The 18,306-nt window shown below is 50.1% G+C and overlaps 1 protein-coding gene across 2 annotated transcripts in view; it reads left to right on the top strand.

Moving 5' to 3' along the window:
* Nucleotides 1-10,694: 10,694 nt before the first annotated feature.
* LOC140385924 (dynein regulatory complex protein 11-like) overlaps nucleotides 10,695-18,306 on the top strand; it is a 1,066,524-nt gene continuing 1,058,912 nt past the window's right edge. The window contains exon 1 of one of the 2 annotated variants that reach the window (XM_072468573.1): nucleotides 10,695-11,797. In XM_072468573.1, the coding sequence (XP_072324674.1) occupies nucleotides 11,787-11,797 (11 nt within the window). In that variant the 5' untranslated portion in view covers nucleotides 10,695-11,786. The remainder of the gene's footprint in view (nucleotides 11,798-18,306) is intronic. The other variant, XM_072468575.1, reaches the window with a different exon arrangement.

Raw genomic sequence — 18,306 nt, 5'->3', positions numbered from 1 at the left:
CTTCTCCCTGGTGAATACCGATACAAAGTACTCATTCAGGATTTCACCCACGTCCTGTGGTTCCACACATAACCCCCCTCCATTGTCCTTGAGTGGGGCCGACTCTTTCTCTTGCTACCCTCTTGTTCCTAATATATGCATAAAAAGCCTTGGGATTCTCCTTGACCATGTTTGTTAAAGACATTTCATGGCCCCTTTTAGCCTCCTAATCCCACGTTCAAGTTCCTTCCTACTTTCACTGTCTCCTCAAGAGCTTTGTCAGTTTTTAGAAGCCGAGATCTATCGTTTGCTTCCTTTTCCCTTTTGACTAAGTTTACAATTTCCCTCGTCATCCATGGTTCCCGAATCCTGCCATTTCTATCCTTCATTTTTGCAGGGACATGTCTGTCAAGTATAAACACTGGCAAGTTGTGCTACATTTGTATAGAACCTTGGAAGGCCGCAGTTTGGAATATTGCGCACAATTCTGGTCGCCACACTCCCAGAAGGATGTGGAGGCTTTGGAGAGGGTGCAGAGGAGGTTTACCAGGATGTTGCCGGGTCTGGAGGGTGTTAGCTATGAGGAGAGGCTGAATAGACTCGGACTGTTTTAATTAGAAAGACGGAGGTTGAGGGGTGACCTGATAGAGGTCTACAAGATTATGAGGGGCATGGATAGAGTGGGTGGGCAGGCACTCTTTCCCAGCGTGGAGGGGTGAAGGATTTCTACCACTCGGTTTCCAGCAGCACTTTGCGATTACTGGAACTCAGTAGAAATTTAAGTTAAAACTTCTCAGGTGCCAATAGGAATTGTTTTATTTGTCTTCTATTGATTACAATTGAAAGTCATTTAAAAGACAATTCGTAGACAATTTGAAGCTTTCAAAGAATCACAGAAATTATCTTCTTGCTCAGGCAAACAGCTCGCAATAACTTTAAAATTAGTCAAAGTCTGAAAATGAAATATGAATACAGGGAGACAGTGAATTGAAAAAGAGAGAGAGCCAATCTTCAGCTTCAAACCAACAAAACAAAAACTAACAAACTACCAACAACCGTGGGCAGCACGGTAGCACAGTGGTTAGCACTGCTGCTTCACAGCTCCAGGGTCCCAGGTTCGATTCCGGCTTGGGTCACTGTCTGTGCGGAGTCTGCACGTCCTCCCCGTGTCTGCGTGGGTTTCCTCCGGGTGCTCCGGTTTCCTCCCACAGTCCAAAGATGTGCAGGCTAGGTGGATTGGCCGTGCTAAATTGCCCTTAGTGTCCAAAATTGCCCTTGGTGTTGGGTGGGGTTACTGGGTTATGGTGATAGGGTGGAGGTGTTGACCTTGGGTAGGGTGCTCTTTCCAAGAGCTGGTGCAGACTCGATGGGCCGAATGGCCTCCTTCTGCACTGTAAATTCTATGAAAACCTCCCCTACCAATCGACCTAAACCTTCCCAAACCTACCTTCAAAACCTACCCTTAAAAATGGCAGAACGAAACTCTTCAGTTTCATGTCTGTCTTTAGTCGTCTAATCGCACCCCAATATAATCCGAATTGGTTTGGGTTAGACTCCAACACATCGGATTTGACGGCCAGCCGTCCATCTTCAATATGTAACATTACTTGTAATTGTTCCGTATCTGCACACTTGTGTATGTTAAAGAATGTGATATTCTGCTTTATCTTCACCAGCAAAAACCTGATTGTATGCTGGCTTGACTATTGTAAATGACTTGCAAAATGTAAATTAAAGCCTGTTTTAATCTAGGAAAGTGAATTATGCTGCTTCTATGAAATTGTTTTGTTTTGAGAAAGTTGGAATCAAATATATTTGATTCGATGTTTTATAAACTGTCCATTTAAAAAACCCAGCAATAATCTATCATGTTTCAGCCTGTTTAAGTTATGGAATGTGGTTCAGGCTATTATCACGAGTGGCCCGAAATCAGAACAATAGGGGCTTTACTCCTGCCACCTCGTTGCCATGGAATTCAGCCCGTGTCCTGGGAAAAATGTATCAGGCTTCTCGGTTTCTTCCAAACTATGTAGTTAGAAAATTATTCAATGAATCTGCAGAATATGTGTTTTTAATCCTTAATTTAAAACTGGGGCTTAATATTTACGCTTAAACAGCTATCTTTTACGTATATTAGGTGTCTTCGAAATACCTGGCTTCTACAAGGGGTCAGGCACCAGGGGGCACAGGTTTAAGGTCCATGGGGTAAAGTTCAGAGGAGATGTGCGAGGCAGGTTTTTTACACAGAGGGTGGTGAGTGCCTGGAACGTGTTGCCAGGGGAGGTTGTGGAAGCAGATACATTAACGGCGTTCAAAAGACATCTTGACAAACACATGGATAGGACGGGTACAGAGGGATACGGCACAAGGAAGGGCTGAGGGTTTTGGCCAAGGTTAGTATCGTGACCGGTACAGGCTTGGAGGGCCGAAGGGCCTGTTCCTGTGCTGTGTTGTTCTTTGTTTTTTGTCCTGCATTTCAATGAACTGGCCTTTGAAAGCCTCCCACATGCCTGACGTGGATTTGCCTCAAATAGCTGCTCCAAATCCACATTCCCCAGTTGCTGTCTAATTTGGGTGTAATTGGCCCTCACCCACGGGCCACTCGTGTCCTTATCCATGACTACCCGAAACCTTATGGAATTAGGGTCGCTCAGCCCACAATGCTCCCCCACTGAAACATCAATCACCTGGCCTGGCTCATTCCCCAATACCAAGTCTAGTGTGGCCCCTCCCTGGCTGGATTGTCGACATACTGGATCAAAAAACCCTCCTGGACACATCTAACAAATTGCTCTCCACCCGAGCCCCCGGCTGTGAGGGATTCCCAGTCAATATGGGGAAGTTAAAGTCGCCCATCACAACTACCGTGCTTTTTCACACCGTTTCAGCGTCTGACTGCACAACTGTTCCTGTCTCCTGCGGGCTGTTGGGACGTCTATAATACACTCCCAACATTGTGATTTCACCCTTCTTATTCCTGAGCTCCACCCATAATGCCTCACTGCAACATCCCTCCAATGTGTCCTCCCTCAACACAGCTGTGATCTGCTCCCTGGTCAGCAATGCCACTCCCCCCACCTCCTTTGTTTCCCCCCCGTCCCGTCTAAAACACCGATATCCCGGAATGTTAAGCTGCCAGTCCTGCCCCTCCTTTAACCCTGTCGCGGTAATTGCAATATCTCATCTCCATTTTCTCTATTTTGCTTTGAAAGTCACAAATCTCAATGTTGTTTTCTCCTCAAAGTTCTGACAGTTCATTCATTTGTTTTTTAATTCTGCCTTTTACCAATTCTGATTCGCCAGAACATGCTTTCCTTCTTCAAGGCATTTTCAATGATATTTCGGAAATCCATCTGATGTTTGAAGTTCACCAAAATTTTAACTGACGATCGACTTTTATTTGCTGTTTATCATTTGGACAGTTTAAACTGTCAATCGAATGTTCCCCTTTCCCGATTAATTCTCATCAGTTCTTTTTGTTTCATTCACAAACTTCTCTTTCCGACATGAGAGTTGATTTTCCATGTTAATCTGCAATAAATGTCTCAGTTTTATTCAGGGTAATTTTCACAACTTTATTCATATCATCACGATCAACTGCCGACTGTAATATAATCACCATCGCATATCTGTCTACACAATCCAAATCATTACCTAAGATGAAATCTATTCTTCCAATAAGTAATTTAGGAATAATTCCCACACTAACTATTCCATTAAAACAATTAATTCTCAAATTAACTACACGCAGCAAAACAGGTTCATCCATTCAATGAACATCTCTAATTAATACCTTTTCCTTCATAAAACATCCTGGAATACAAATTTTATCATCAGTCACCATCGACGATCCAACTGGGCCTGCCCAAGTGTTCATTTGTTTACCGACTTTGTTAGATCTGTGATGATCTGAAACAAAACATCCTGAACCTCCAACAGCCTGACTCCCTTCACCAGTAATCAAATCATTCTCTCAGCTACCCTGAGGTCTAGCCGCCTTTCTCATTGATTCCGAAAGAGCGTGGCGAGATTCTCCACTGGCCAACAGCGGAATCGGGGAAGGCGATTGGACAGAGAATAGCTTCCGATGCCGAAATCAGGGCAGGTGCCGGTGAGACACCAGATCGTGATTCTCTGTCACCTCAAAAATGGCATAAATGTGCCGCACAGAGTTTAAATGCCAAATCCATCTCATTAATGGGCCCACCCGCGATTCTCCTCCTTCGATGGACCGAATTCCCGCTAGCCGGTCCACGTGTGTTCTCAATAAACGTGAAAATAGCGTGGACGCTGCTGAGAGAGAGAGAGGAGGTTGGACACGGAGAGGAGTGACTGCGGGCGGGCCCGACACTGGCTGGGCTGGCTGGGTGGCGGGGTGGCGGGGTGGAGCTTTGCCAGGGCCAGGGGAGGGAGGGTAACGGCGGGGGGGGGGTGAAGGCCGAGCACCAGGGTGACCCCTCCCACGGGACTGGGGCAGTGCCCAGGCACCGACCACCATTTTGGCGGCCATCTTACTGGGCACCCGCTGACCGCCCACTTGACCTCTGGTTCACCACAGTGACACCGGCCATATGTGTGCCCCAACCCCACTCCCCACCCCCTTGCCCCAAACACCCCATCCAACCGGCCGCCACCCACCGGCGGACCACCCAGGGCAACACCCATGGCAGCCCCCAATGCGGGGAGTGCCAAACAACAGTGCGCCTGGCAGCAGGGATGCGCGCCAGGGGCCCCCATGGGGTGGACACCCCGACCGGGCTATGGGTGAGGGGTCGGGGGAGGAGAGGAGATGCAGGGGCAGAGCCCGCAGTGCCATATGGGGACAGTGGGCAGTGGGGTACGCACCATGACAACAATTGGCCTTTCACCCCCTGCAGACAACTGGATATTGGAATTGAACCAGCAATGGCCGCCTCCCTGGGGGACGCCCTGTGGCCGTATGAGTGGGCAATGAAATTCCCCTCGTCCACACATCCCGGCAACTGTTCGGCAATCGAAACCACGTCTCTGGCTCTGTGAAGAAACAGTGCGATCCACTGTGCTACCGTCTCACCCATCTTGTGTTGGTCTGTGTTGGTCTGTGTTGGATTATGTTGGTCTGTGTTGGATTATGTTGGTTTGTGTATACCTGTATAAAAAGATCGCGGCCTAGTTTCGGGAGCCGTTCGGAGGAGGAGGAGCAGTCTCTGTCAGGGAGAGAACCTGAGAACATCTAAGACACTCAGAAGGTAAGAAGGTAAGTAAGTGATTTTTACTCATTTTTACTTTTATACCTTTTTCAAATTGTGTGTGTCGGGGGGAAACTGAAGTGACATCACAGAAAAGCTGTGACCTGAGTGGCTGGTTGGGAATCTACACTAAATTTAAAAAATTAAGCATTGGTAACTAATTAAACATAATTACTTAATTATAATTTAGAGGGGATTCAGAGATCGGAGAGTACTGTATTTAGCTTTCGCATTTCTATTAGAAATCTAGTGCTAGGAAACAGATAGTTAACAGTAACTTTGAAATTTAAAAAAATATATATTTAAAAAAAAAAAAATAATAATTTTAATTTTAATTAATTGATGCAATGTCAGTTAGAGGGGTGCAGTGCTCTGACTGTGAGATGTGGCAGGTCCGGAAGGCTTCCAGCATCCCGGATGGCTTCATCTGCAGAAAGTGCACCCAACTGGAGCTCCTCACAGACCGCATGGTTCGGTTGGAGCAGCAATTGGATGCACTGAGGAGCATGCAGGTGGCGGAAGGCGTCATAGATCGCAGTTATGTAAATGTGGTCACACCCAAGGTGCAGGCAGAGAAATGGGTGACCACCAGAAAGGGCAGGCAGTCAGTGCAGGAATCCCCTGTGGTTGTCCCCCTCTCGAACAGGTATACCCCTTTGGATACTGTCGGGGGGAATAGCCTATCAGGGGAAAACAGCAGCAGCCAGAGCAGTGGCACCATGGCTGGCTCTGATGTTCAGAAGGGAGGGTCAAAGCGCAGAAGAGTAATAATAATAGGGGACTCTATAGTCAGGGGCACAGATAGGCGCTTCTGTGGACGTGAAAGAGACTCCAGGATGGTATGTTGCCTCCCTGGTGCCAGGGTCCAGGATGTCTCCGAACGGGTAGAGGGCATCCTGAAGGGGGAGGGCAAACAGGCAGAGGTCGTTGTACATATTGGTACTAACGACATAGGCAGGAAGAGGCATGAGGTCCTGCAGCAGGAGTTCAGGGAGCTAGGCAGAAAGTTAAAAGACAGGACCTCGAGGGTTGTAATCTCGGGATTACTCCCTGTGCCACGTGCCAGTGAGGCTAGAAATAGGAAGATAGAGCAGCTAAACACGTGGCTAAACAGCTGGTGTAGGAGGGAGGGTTTCCATTATCTGGACCACTGGGAGCTCTTCCGGGGCAGGTGTGACCTGTATAAGAAGGGCGGGTTGCATCTAAACCGGAGAGGCATAAATATCCTGGCCGCGAGGTTTGCTAGTGTCACACGGGAGGGTTTAAACTAGTATGGCAGTGGGGTGGGCACGGGAGCAATAGGTCAGAAGGTGAGAGCATTGAGGGAGAACTAGGGAATAGGGACAGTGTGGCTCTGAGGCAGAGCAGACAGGAAGAAGTTGCTGAACACAGCGGGTCTGGTGGCCTGAAGTGCATATGTTTTAATGCAAGAAGTATTACGGGTAAGGCAGATGAACTTAGAGCTTGGATTAGTACTTGGAACTATGATGTTGTTGCCATTACAGAGACCTGGATGAGGGAAGGGCAGGGTTGGCAGCTAAACGTTCCAGGATTTAGATGTTTCAGGCGGGATAGAGGGGGATGTAAAAGGGGAGGCGGAGTTGCGCTACTGGTTCGGGAGAATATCACAGCTGTACTGCGAGAGGACACCTCAGAGGGCAGTGAGGCTATATGGGTAGAGATCAGGAATAAGAAGGGTGCAGTCACAATGTTGGGGGTTTACTACAGGCCTCCCAACAGCCAGCGGGAGATAAAGGAGCAGATAGGTAGACAGATTTTGGAAAAGAGTAAAAACAACAGGGTTGTGGTGATGGGAGACTTCAACTTCCCCAATATTGACTGGGACTCACTTAGTGCCAGGGGCTTAGACAGGGCGGAGTTTGTAAGGAGCATCCAGGAGGGCTTCTTAAAACAATATGTAAACAGTCCAACTAGGGAAGGGGCGGTACTGGACCTGGTATTGGGGAATGAGCCCGGCCAGGTGGTAGGTGTTTCAGTAGGGGAGCATTTCGGTAACAGTGACCACAATTCAGTAAGTTTTAAAGTACTGGGGGACAAGGATAAGAGTGGTCCTAGGATGAATGTGCTAAATTGGGGGAAGGCTAATTATAACAATATTAGGCGGGAACTGAAGAACCTAGATTGGGGGCGGATGTTTGAGGGTAAATCAACATCTGACATGTGGGAGGCTTTCAAGTGGCAGTTGAAAGGAATACAGGACCGGCATGTTCCTGTGAGGAAGAAGGATAAATACAGCAATTTTCGGGAACCTTGGATGACGAGAGATATTGTAGGCCTCGTCAAAAAGAAAAAGGAGGCATTTGTCAGGGCTAAAAGGCTGGGAACAGACGAAGCCTGCGTGGAATATAAGGAAAGTAGGAAGGAACTTAAGCAAGGATTCAGGAGGGCTAGAAGGGGGTCACGAAAAGTCATTGGCAAATAGGGTTAAGGAAAATCCCAAGGCTTTTTACACGTACATAAAAAGCAAGAGGGTAGCCAGGGAAAGGGTTGGCCCACTGAAGGATAGGCAAGGGAATCTATGTGTGGAGCCAGAGGAAATGGGCGAAGTACTAAATGAATACTTTGCATCAGTATTCACCAAAGAGAAGAAATTGGTAGATGTTGAGTCTGGAGAAGGGTGTGTAGATAGCCTGGGTCACATTGAGATCCAAAAAGACGAGGTGTTGGGTGTCTTAAAAAATATTAAGGTAGATAAGTCCCCAGGGCCTGATGGGATCTACCCCAGAATACTGAAGGAGGCTGGAGAGGAAATTGCTGAGGCCTTGACAGAAATCTTTGGCTCCTCGCTGTCTTCAGGGGATGTCCCGGAGGACTGGAGAATAGCCAATGTTGTTCCTCTGTTTAAGAAGGGTAGCAAGGATAATCCCGGGAACTACAGGCCGGTGAGCCTTACTTCAGTGGTAGGGAAATTACTGGAGAGAATTCTTCGCGACAGGATCTACTCCCATTTGGAAGCAAATGGACGTATTAGTGAGAGGCAGCCCGGTTTTGTGAAGGGAAGGTCGTGTCTCACTAACTTGAGAGAGTTTTTCGAGGAGGTCACTAAGATGATTGATACAGGTAGGGCAGTGGATGTTGTCTATATGGACTTCAGTAAGGCCTTTGACAAGGTCCCTCATGGTAGACTAGTACAAAAGGTGAAGTCACACGGGATCAGGGGTGAGCTGGCAAGGTGGATACAGAACTGGCTAGGCCATAGAAGGCAGAGAGTAGCAATGGAAGGATGCTTTTCTAATTGGAGGGCTGTGACCAGTGGTGTTCCACAGGGATCAGTGCTGGGACCTTTGCTCTTTGTAGTATATATAAATGATTTGGAGGAAAATGTAACTGGTCTGATTAGTAAGTTTGCAGACGACACAAAGGTTGGTGAAATTGCGGATAGCGATGAGGACTGTCGGAGGATACAGCATGATTTAGATTGTTTGGAGACTTGGGCGGAGAGATGGCAGATGGAGTTTAATCCGGACAAATGTGAGGTAATGCATTTTGGAAGGTCTAATGCAGATAGGGAATATACAGTGAATGGTAGAACCCTCAAGAGTATTGAAAGTCAAAGAGATCTAGGAGTACAGGTCCACAGGTCATTGAAAGGGGCAACACAGGTGGAGAAGGTAGTCAAGAAGGCATACGGCGTGCTTGCCTTCATTGGCCGGGGCATTGAGTATAAGAATTGGCAAGTCATGTTGCAGCTGTATAGAACCTTAGTTCGGCCACACTTGGAGTATAGTGTTCAATTCTGGTCGCCACACTACCAGAAGGATGTGGAGGCTTTAGAGAGGGTGCAGAAGAGATTTACCAGAATGTTGCCTGGTATGGAGGGCATTAGCTATGAGGAGCGGTTGAATAAACTTGGTTTGTTCTCACTGGAACGAAGGAGGTTGAGGGGAAACCTGATAGAGGTATACAAAATTATGAGGGGCATAGACAGAGTGGATAGTCAGAGGCTTTTCCCCAGGGTAGAGGGGTCAATTACTAGGGGGCATAGGTTTAAGGTGAGAAGGGCAAGGTTTAGAGTAGATGTACGAGGCAAGTTTTTTACGCAGAGGGTAGTGGGTGCCTGGAACTCGCTACCGGAGGAGGTGGTGGAAGTAGGGACGATAGTGACATTTAAGGGGCATCTTGACAAATACATGAATAGGATGGGAGTAGAGGGATACGGACCCAGGAAGTGTAGAAGATTGTAGTTTAGTCGGGCAGCATGGTCGGCACGGGCTTGGAGGGCCGAAGGGCCTGTTCCTGTGCTGTACATTTCTTTGTTCTTTGTTCTTGTTGGTCTGTGTTGGTTTGTGTTGGTCTGTGTTGGATTGTGTTGGGTTGTGTTGGTCTGTGTTGGATTGTGTTGGGTTGTGTTGGTCTGTGTTGGATTGTGTCAGTTTGTGTTGGACTGTGTTGGTTTGTGTTGGACTATGTTGGATTCTGTTGGTCTGTGTGGGATTGTGTTAGTCTGTGTTGAATTGTGTTGGTCTGTGTGGGATTGTGTTGGTCTGTGTTGGACTGTGTTTGTTTGTGTTGGTCTGTGTTGGTTTGTGTTGGTCTCTGTTGGTTTGTGTTGGTCTGTGTTGGATTGTGTTGGGTTGTGTTGGTCTGTGTTGGATTATGTTGGTTTGTATTGGTCTGTGTTGGACTGTGTTGGTTTGTGTGTGTTGTGTTGGTCTGTGTTGGGTTGTGTTGGTCTGTTTTGGATTGTGTCAGTTTGTGTTGGTCTGTGTTGGACTGTGTTGGTTTGTGTTGGACTATGTTGGATTGTGTTGGTCTGTGTGGGATTGTGTTAGTCTGTGTTGAATTGTGTTGTTCTGTGTGGGATTGTGTTAGTCTGTGTGGGTTTGTGTTGGTCTGTGTTGAACTGTGTTGGTTTGTGTTGGTCTGTGTTGGATTGTGTTGGTCTGTGTCGGTTTGTTTTGGTATGTGTTGGATTGTGTTGGGTTGTGTTGGTCTGTGTTGGATTGTGTTGGGTTGTGTTGGTCTGTGTTGGATTGTGTTGGATTTGTGTTGGTATGTGTTGGGTTGGGTTGGTATGTGTTGGATTGTGTTGGGTTGTGTTGGTCTGTGTTGGATTGTGTTGGATTTGTGTTGGTATGTGTTGGGTTGGGTTGGTATGTGTTGGGTTGTGTTGGGTTGTGTTGGATTGTGTTGGTTTGTGTTAGGTTGTGTTGGATTTGTGTTGGGTTGGGTTGGTATGTGTTGGATTGTGGTGGGTTTGTGTTGGTATGTGTTGGGTTGGGTTGGTATGTGTTGGATTGTGGTGGGTTTGTGTTGGTCTATTCCGCTGGCGAGTCTGCTGGAATGTTGTTGCTTCCAGGGTTCCAGTTGGTTTGTTTACAGAGAATCGAGGGATTTTCTGCTTTAGCTCCACCCTGGAATTTCAACTCTCTCAAACTCCAAAATCTGATTGTTCCCATCGCCAGGGAAACCAAATAAACATCAGACGGAGAGAGAGAGACAGAGAGAGAGAGAGACAGAGAGAGAGAGAGAGAGACAGAGTGGGAGAGAGAGACAGAGAGAGAGAGAGAAACAGAGAGAGGCAGAGAGAGAGACAGAGAGAGAGAGTCAGAGAGAGAGACAGAGTGGGAGAGAGAGACAGAGAGAGAGAGAGAAACAGAGAGAGGCAGAGAGAGAGACAGAGAGAGAGAGTCAGAGAAAGAGACAGACAGACAGAGAGAGAGACAGACAGACAGACAGAGTGAGGCAGAGAGAGACAGAGAGAGAAAGGCAGAGAGAGAGACAGACAGACAGACAGAGTGAGACAGAGAGAGACAGAGAGAGAAAGGCAGAGACAGTGAGAGAGTGACAGACAGAGAGACACAGAGAGACAGACAGACAGGGAGGGAGGGAGAGAGAGACAAAGACAGAGAGACAGAGAGAGAGAGAGATACAGAGAGAGAGAGAGACAGAGAGAGAGAGAGAGAGAGACAGAGAGAGACAGAGGCAGAGAGAGAGAGAGAGACAGAGAGAGACAGAGAGAGTCAGAGAGAGAGACAGAGAGAGACAGAGACAGAGAGAGAGAGACAGAGAGAGAGAGAGAGAGACAGAGACAGAGAGAGAGAGACAGAGAGAGACAGAGAGAGAGAGAGAGAGACAGAGACAGAGAGAGAGAGACAGAGAGAGACAGAGAGAGTCAGAGAGACAGAGAGAGAGAGACAGAGACAGAGAGAGAGAGAGACAAAGACAGAGAGACAGAGAGAGAGAGAGAGAGAGAATAGAAAGCGAGAGAGAGAGAAAGCGGGTGATGGTGTTGGTTTGGAGTTGGTCACTGGGCGATTGAGTTTGAGTCAGGTTGATGGGATTTCATCACGGATTGGAACAGCTTTCCTGACCCCGGGAATCGCGTGAGACAGGCCGGAGCAGAAATCCCGAATTCCCGGGATGAAATCTGACAATCAGTAACTGACCAGCACCGACGTGTAACTGACCAGGAACAGACTAGTAACTGACCAGTGATCACCAGTGTAACAGACAACAATGACAAGTCACTGACAAACACAGGTTGTGTGTATCGAACCAGAGTCAACAGCAGAAGATCAACAGAGTGAGCAGAGGTTGAGAGCAGTCGTCAGAAACATGGCCCACAGGTTCGTAAGAAACATCACCCCAGCTCACTCCTAAATTCAACTACTAACTCAATATCCGGCGTCAGTACTGAGGAAGTGCCGCACTGTCAGAGGGTCAGTACTGAGGGAGTGCCGCACTGTCAGAGGGTCAGTACTGAGGGAGTGCCGCACGGTCAGAGGGTCAGTACTGAGGGAGCGCCGCACTGTCAGAGGGTCAGTACTGAGGGAGTGCTGCACTGTCAGAGGGTCAGTACTGAGGGAGTGCCGCACTGTCAGAGGGTCAGTACTGAGGGAGTGCCGCACGGTCAGAGGGTCAGTACTGAGGGAGCGCCGCACTGTCAGAGGGTCAGTACTGAGGGAGTGCCGCACTGTCAGAGGGTCAGTACTGAGGGAGTGCCGCACTGTCAGAGGGTCAGTACTGAGGGAGTGCCGCACTGTCAGAGGGTCAGTACTGAGGGAGTGCTGCACTGTAAGAGGGTCAGTACTGAGGGAGTGCCGCACTGTCAGAGGGTCAGTACTGAGGGAGTGCTGCACTGTCAGAGAGCCAGGACTGAGGGAGTGCCTCACTGTCAGAGGGTCAGTACTGAGGGAGTGCCTCACTGTCAGAGGGTCAGTACTGAGGGAATAGAGGCGTGGACTATTTTCTAAACGGTGACAAAATTCATAATGCTGAAGTGCAAAGGGAATTGGGAGTCCGAGTCCAGGATTCTCTAAAGGTAAACTTGCAGGTTGAGTCCGTAATTAAGAAAGCAAATGCAATGTTGTCATTCATCTCAAGAGGCTTGGAATATAAAAGCAGGGATGTACTTCTGAAGCTTTATAAAGCATTAGTTAGGCCCCATTTAGAATACTGTGAGCAATTTTGGGCCCCACACCTCAGGAAGGACATACTGGCACTGGAGCGGGTCCAGCGGAGATTCACATGGATGATCCCAGGAATGGTAGGCCTAACATACGATGAACGTCTGAGGATCCTGGGATTATATTCATTGGAGTTTAGGAGGTTGAGGGGAGATCTAATAGAAACTTACAAGATAATGAATGGCTTAGATAGGGTGGACGTAGGGAAGTTGTTTCCATTAGCAGGGGAGACTAGGACCCGGGGGCACAGCCTTAGAATAAAAGGGAGTCATTTTAGAACAGAGATAAGGAGAAATTTCTTCAGCCAGAGAGTGGTGGGTCTGTGGAATTCATTGCCACAGAGGGCGGTGGAGGCCGGGACGTTGAGTGTCTTTAAGACAGAAGTTGATAAATTCCTGATTTCTCGAGGAATTAAGGGTTATGGAGAGAGAGCGGGTAAATGGAGTTGAAATCAGCCATGATTGAATGGTGGAGTGGACTCGATGGGCCGAATGGCCTTACTTCCGCTCCTATGTCTTATGGTCTAATGAGGTGACCAGAACTGCACACAATACTCCAAATGTGGTCTCACCAGGGTCCTGTACAGTTGCAGCATAACCCCGCGGCTCTTAAACTCAAGCCCCCTGTTAATAAACACTAACACACTATAGGCCTTCTTCACGGTTCTATCCACTTGAGTGGCAACCTTCAGAGATTTGTGGACATGAACCCCAAGATCTCTCTGTTCCTCCACATTCCTCAGAACCCTGCCGTTGACCCTGTAATCCGCGCTCAAATTTTTTCTACCAAAATGAATCACCTCGCACTTATCAGGGTTAAACTCCATCTGCCATTTATCGGCCCAGCTCTGCATCCTATCAATGTCTCTTTGCAGCCTACAACACCCTCCACCTCATCCACTACTCCACCAATCTTGGTGTCATCAGCAAATTTACTGACCCACCCTTCAGCCCCCTCCTCCAAATCATTGATAAAAATCACAAATAGCAGAGGACCCAGCACTGATCCCTGTGGTACACCGCTGGTAACTGGTCTCCAGTCTGAAAATTTTCCATCCACCACCACCCTCTGTCTTCTATGTGATAGCCAGTTAATTATCCAATTGCCCAAATTTCCCTCTATCCCACACCTCCTTACTTTCTTCATCAGCCGACCATGGGGAACCTTATCAATGCCTTACTAAAATCCATGTACACTACATCCACTGCTCTACCTTCATCTACACACTTAGTTACCTCCTCAAAGAATTCAATCAAATTTGTGAGGCAAGACCTACCCTTCACAAAGCCGTGTTGACTATCCCGGATTAAGCTGCATCTTTCCAAATGGTCATAAATCCTATCCTTCAGGACCTTTTCCATTAACTTACCGACTACCGAAGTAAGACTAACCGGCCTATAATTACCAGGGTCATTCCTTTTTCCTTTCTTGAACAGAGGAACAACATTCGCCACTCTCCAGTCCTCTGGTACTATCCCTGTGGACAGTGAGAACCCAAAGATCAAAGCCAAAGGCTCTGCAATCTCATCCCTTGCCTCCCAAAGAATCCTTGGATATATCCCATCTGGCCCAGGGGACTTGTCGACCCTAAGGTTTTTCAAAATTGCTAATACATCCTTCCTCAGAACATCTACCTCCTCCAGCCTACCCGCCTGTATCACACTCTCATCCTCAAAAACATGCCTCCTCTCCTTGGTGAACACTGAAGAAAAGTATTCATTCAACGCCTCTCCTATTTCTTCTGACTCCATGCACAAGTTCCCACTACTGTCCTTGACCGGCCCTAACCTCACCCTTGTCATTCTTTTATTTCTCACATAAGAGTAAAAAGCCTTGGGGGTTTTCCTTGAACTGACCCACCAAGGACTTCTCATGCCCCCACCTAGCTCTCCAAAGCCCTTTCTTTATCTCATTCCTTGCTACCTTGTAACCCTCAAGGGAGTGCTGCACTGTCAGAGGGTCAGTACTGAGGGGGTGCTGCACTGTCAGAGGGTCAGTACTGAGGGAGTGCCGCACTGTCAGAGAGTCAGTACTGAGGGAGTGCCGCACTGTCAGAGGGTCAGTACTGAGGGAGTGCCGCACTGTCAGAGGGTCAGTACTGAGGGAATGCCGTACTGTCAGAGGGTCAGTACTGAGGGGGTGCTGCACTGTCAGAGAGTCAGTACTGAGGGAGTGCCGCACTGTCAGAGGGTCAGTACTGAGGGAGTGCCGCACTGTCAGAGGGTCAGTGCTGAGGGAGTGCCGCACTGTCAGAGGGTCAGTACTGCGGGAGTGCCGCACTGTCAGAGGGTCAGTACTGAGGGAGTGCCGCACTGTCAGAGGGTCAGTACTGAGGGAGTGCTGCACTGTCAGAGGGTCAGTACTGAGGGGGTGCTGCACTGTCAGAGAGTCAGTACTGAGGGAGTGCCGCACTGTCAGAGGGTCAGTACTGAGGGGGTGCTGCACTGTCAGAGGGTCAGTACTGAGGGAGTGCCGCACTGTCAGAGGGTCAGTACTGAGGGAGTGCCGCACTGTCAGAGGGTCAGTACTGAGGGAGTGCTGCACTGTCAGAGGGTCAGTACTGAGGGGGTGCTGCACTGTCAGAGAGTCAGTACTGAGGGAGTGCCGCACTGTCAGAGGGTCAGTACTGAGGGAGTGCCGCACTGTCAGAGGGTCAGTGCTGAGGGAGTGCCGCACTGTCAGAGGGTCAGTACTGCGGGAGTGCCGCACTGTCAGAGGGTCAGTACTGAGGGAGTGCTGCACTGTCAGAGGGTCAGTACCAAGAGAGTGCCGCACTGTCAGAGGGTCAGTGCTGAGGGAGTGCCGCACTGTCAGAGGGTCAGTACTGCGGGAGTGCCGCACTGTCAGAGGGTCAGTACTGAGGGAGTGCTGCACTGTCAGAGGGTCAGTACCAAGAGAGTGCTGCACTGTCAGAGGGTCAGTACTGGGGGAGTGCCGCACTGTCAGAGGGTCAGTACTGAGGGAGTGCCGCACTGTCAGAGGGTCAGTGCTGAGGGAGTGCCGCACTGTCAGAGTGTCAGTACTGAGGGAGTGCCGCACTGTCAGAGGGTCAGTACTGAGGGAGTGCAGCACTGTCAGAGGGTCAGTACTGAGGGAGTGCCGCACTGTCAGAGGGTCAGTACTGCGGGAGTGCCGCACTGTCAGAGGGTCAGTACTGAGGGAGTGCCGCACTGTCAGAGGGTCAGTACTGAGGGAGTGCCGCACTGTCAGAGGGTCAGTACTGAGGGAGTGCCGCACTGTCAGAGGTTCATACTGAGGGAGTGCAGCACTGTCAGAGGGTCAGTACTGAGGGAGTGCCGCACTGTCAGAGGGTCAGTACTGAGGGAGAGCTGCACTGTCAGAGGGTCAGTACTGAGGGAGTGCCGCACTGTCAGAAAGTCAGTACTGAGGGAGTGCCGCACTGTCAGAGGGTCAGTACTGAGGGAGCGCTGCACTGTCAGAGGCTCAGTACTGAGGGAGTGCCGCACTGTCAGAGGGTCAGTACTGAGGGAGTGCCGCACTGTCAGAGGTTCAGTGCTGAGGGAGTGCCGCACTGTCAGAGGGTCAGTGCTGAGGGAGTGCCGCACTGTCAGAGTGTCAGTACTGAGGGAGTGCCGCACTGTCAGAGGGTCAGTACTGAGGGAGTGCAGCACTGTCAGAGGGTCAGTACTGAGGGAGTGCCGCACTGTCAGAGGGTCAGTACTGAGGGAGTGCTACACTGTCAGAGGGTCAGTACTGAGGGAGTGCCGCACTGTCAGAGGGTCAGTACTGAGGGAGTGCTGCACTGTCAGAGGGTCAGTACTGAGGGAGTGCCGCACTGTCAGAGAGCCAGGACTGAGGGAGTGCCTCACTGTCAGAGGGTCAGTACTGAGGGAGTGCCTCACTTTCAGAGGGTCAGCACTGAGGGAGTGCCTCACTGTCAGAGGGTCAGTACTGAGGGAGTGCCGCACTGTCAGAGGGTCAGTGCTGAGGGAGTGCCGCACTGTCAGAGTGTCAGTACTGAGGGAGTGCCGCACTGTCAGAGGGTCAGTACTGAGGGAGTGCAGCACTGTCAGAGGGTCAGTACTGAGGGAGTGCCGCACTGTCAGAGGGTCAGTACTGCGGGAGTGCCGCACTGTCAGAGGGTCAGTACTGAGGGAGTGCCGCACTGTCAGAGGGTCAGTACTGAGGGAGTGCCGCACTGTCAGAGGGTCAGTACTGAGGGAGTGCCGCACTGTCAGAGGTTCATATTGAGGGAGTGCAGCACTGTCAGAGGGTCAGTACTGAGGGAGTGCCGCACTGTCAGAGGGTCAGTACTAAGGGAGAGCTGCACTGTCAGAGGGTCAGTACTGAGGGAGTGCCGCACTGTCAGAAAGTCAGTACTGAGGGAGTGCCGCACTGTCAGAGGGTCAGTACTGAGGGAGCGCTGCACTGTCAGAGGCTCAGTACTGAGGGAGTGCCGCACTGTCAGAGGGTCAGTACTGAGGGAGTGCCGCACTGTCAGAGGTTCAGTCCTGAGGGAGTGCCGCACTGTCAGAGGGTCAGTGCTGAGGGAGTGCCGCACTGTCAGAGTGTCAGTACTGAGGGAGTGCCGCACTGTCAGAGGGTCAGTACTGAGGGAGTGCAGCACTGTCAGAGGGTCAGTACTGAGGGAGTGCCGCACTGTCACAGGGTCAGTACTGAGGGAGTGCTACACTGTCAGAGGGTCAGTACTGAGGGAGTGCCGCACTGTCAGAGGGTCAGTACTGAGGGAGTGCTGCACTGTCAGAGGGTCAGTACTGAGGGAGTGCCGCACTGTCAGAGAGCCATGACTGAGGGAGTGCTTCACTGTCAGAGGGTCAGTACTGAGGGAGTGCCTCACTGTCAGAGGGTCAGTACTGAGGGAGTGCCGCACTGTCAGAGGGTCAGTACTGAGGGAGCGCTGCATTGTCAGAGGGTCAGTACTGAGGGAGTGCTGCACTGTCAGAGGGTCAGCATTGAGGGAGTGCCGCACTGTCAGAGGGTCAGTACTGAGGGAGTGCTGCACTGTCAGAGGGTCAGTACTGAGGGAGCGCCGCACTGTCAGAGGGTCAGTACTGAGGGAGTGCCGCACTGTCAGAGGGTCAGTACTGAGGGAGTGCCGCACTGTCAGAGGGTCAGTACTGAGGGAGTGCCGCACTGTCAGAGGGTCAGTTCTGAGGCTGTGCCGCACTGTCAGAGGGTCAGTACTGAGGGAGAGCCGCACTGTCAGAAGGTCAGTACTGAGGGAGTGCCGCACTGTCAGAGGGTCAGTACTGAGGGAGAGCTGCACTGTCAGAGGGTCAGTACTGAGGGAGTGCCGCACTGTCAGAGGGTCAGTACTGAGGGAGCGATGGACTGTCAGAGGGTCAGTACTGAGGGAGTGCTGCACTGTCAGATGGTCTGTACTGAGGGAGTGCTGCACTGTCAGAGGGTCAGTACTGAGGGAGTGCTGCACTGTCAGTGGGTCAGTACTGAGGGAGTGCTTCACTGTCAGAGGGTCAGTACTGAGGGAGTGCCGCACTGTCAGAGGGTCAGTACTGAGGGAGAGCTGCACTGTCAGAGGGTCAGTACTGAGGGAGTGCCGCACTGTCAGAGTGTCAGTACTGTGGGAGAGCTGCACTGTCAGAGGGTCAGTACTGAGGGAGAGCTGCACTGTCAGAGGGTCAGTACTGAGGGATTGCCGCAGTCAGAGGGTCAGTACTGAGGGAGTG

This window comes from Scyliorhinus torazame, chromosome 11, assembly GCF_047496885.1.
Source record: "Scyliorhinus torazame isolate Kashiwa2021f chromosome 11, sScyTor2.1, whole genome shotgun sequence".
Lineage (NCBI taxonomy): Eukaryota > Metazoa > Chordata > Chondrichthyes > Carcharhiniformes > Scyliorhinidae > Scyliorhinus > Scyliorhinus torazame.
Note: the sequence above shows the minus strand (reverse complement) of the source record. Positions and strands in the feature narration are given on the sequence as shown.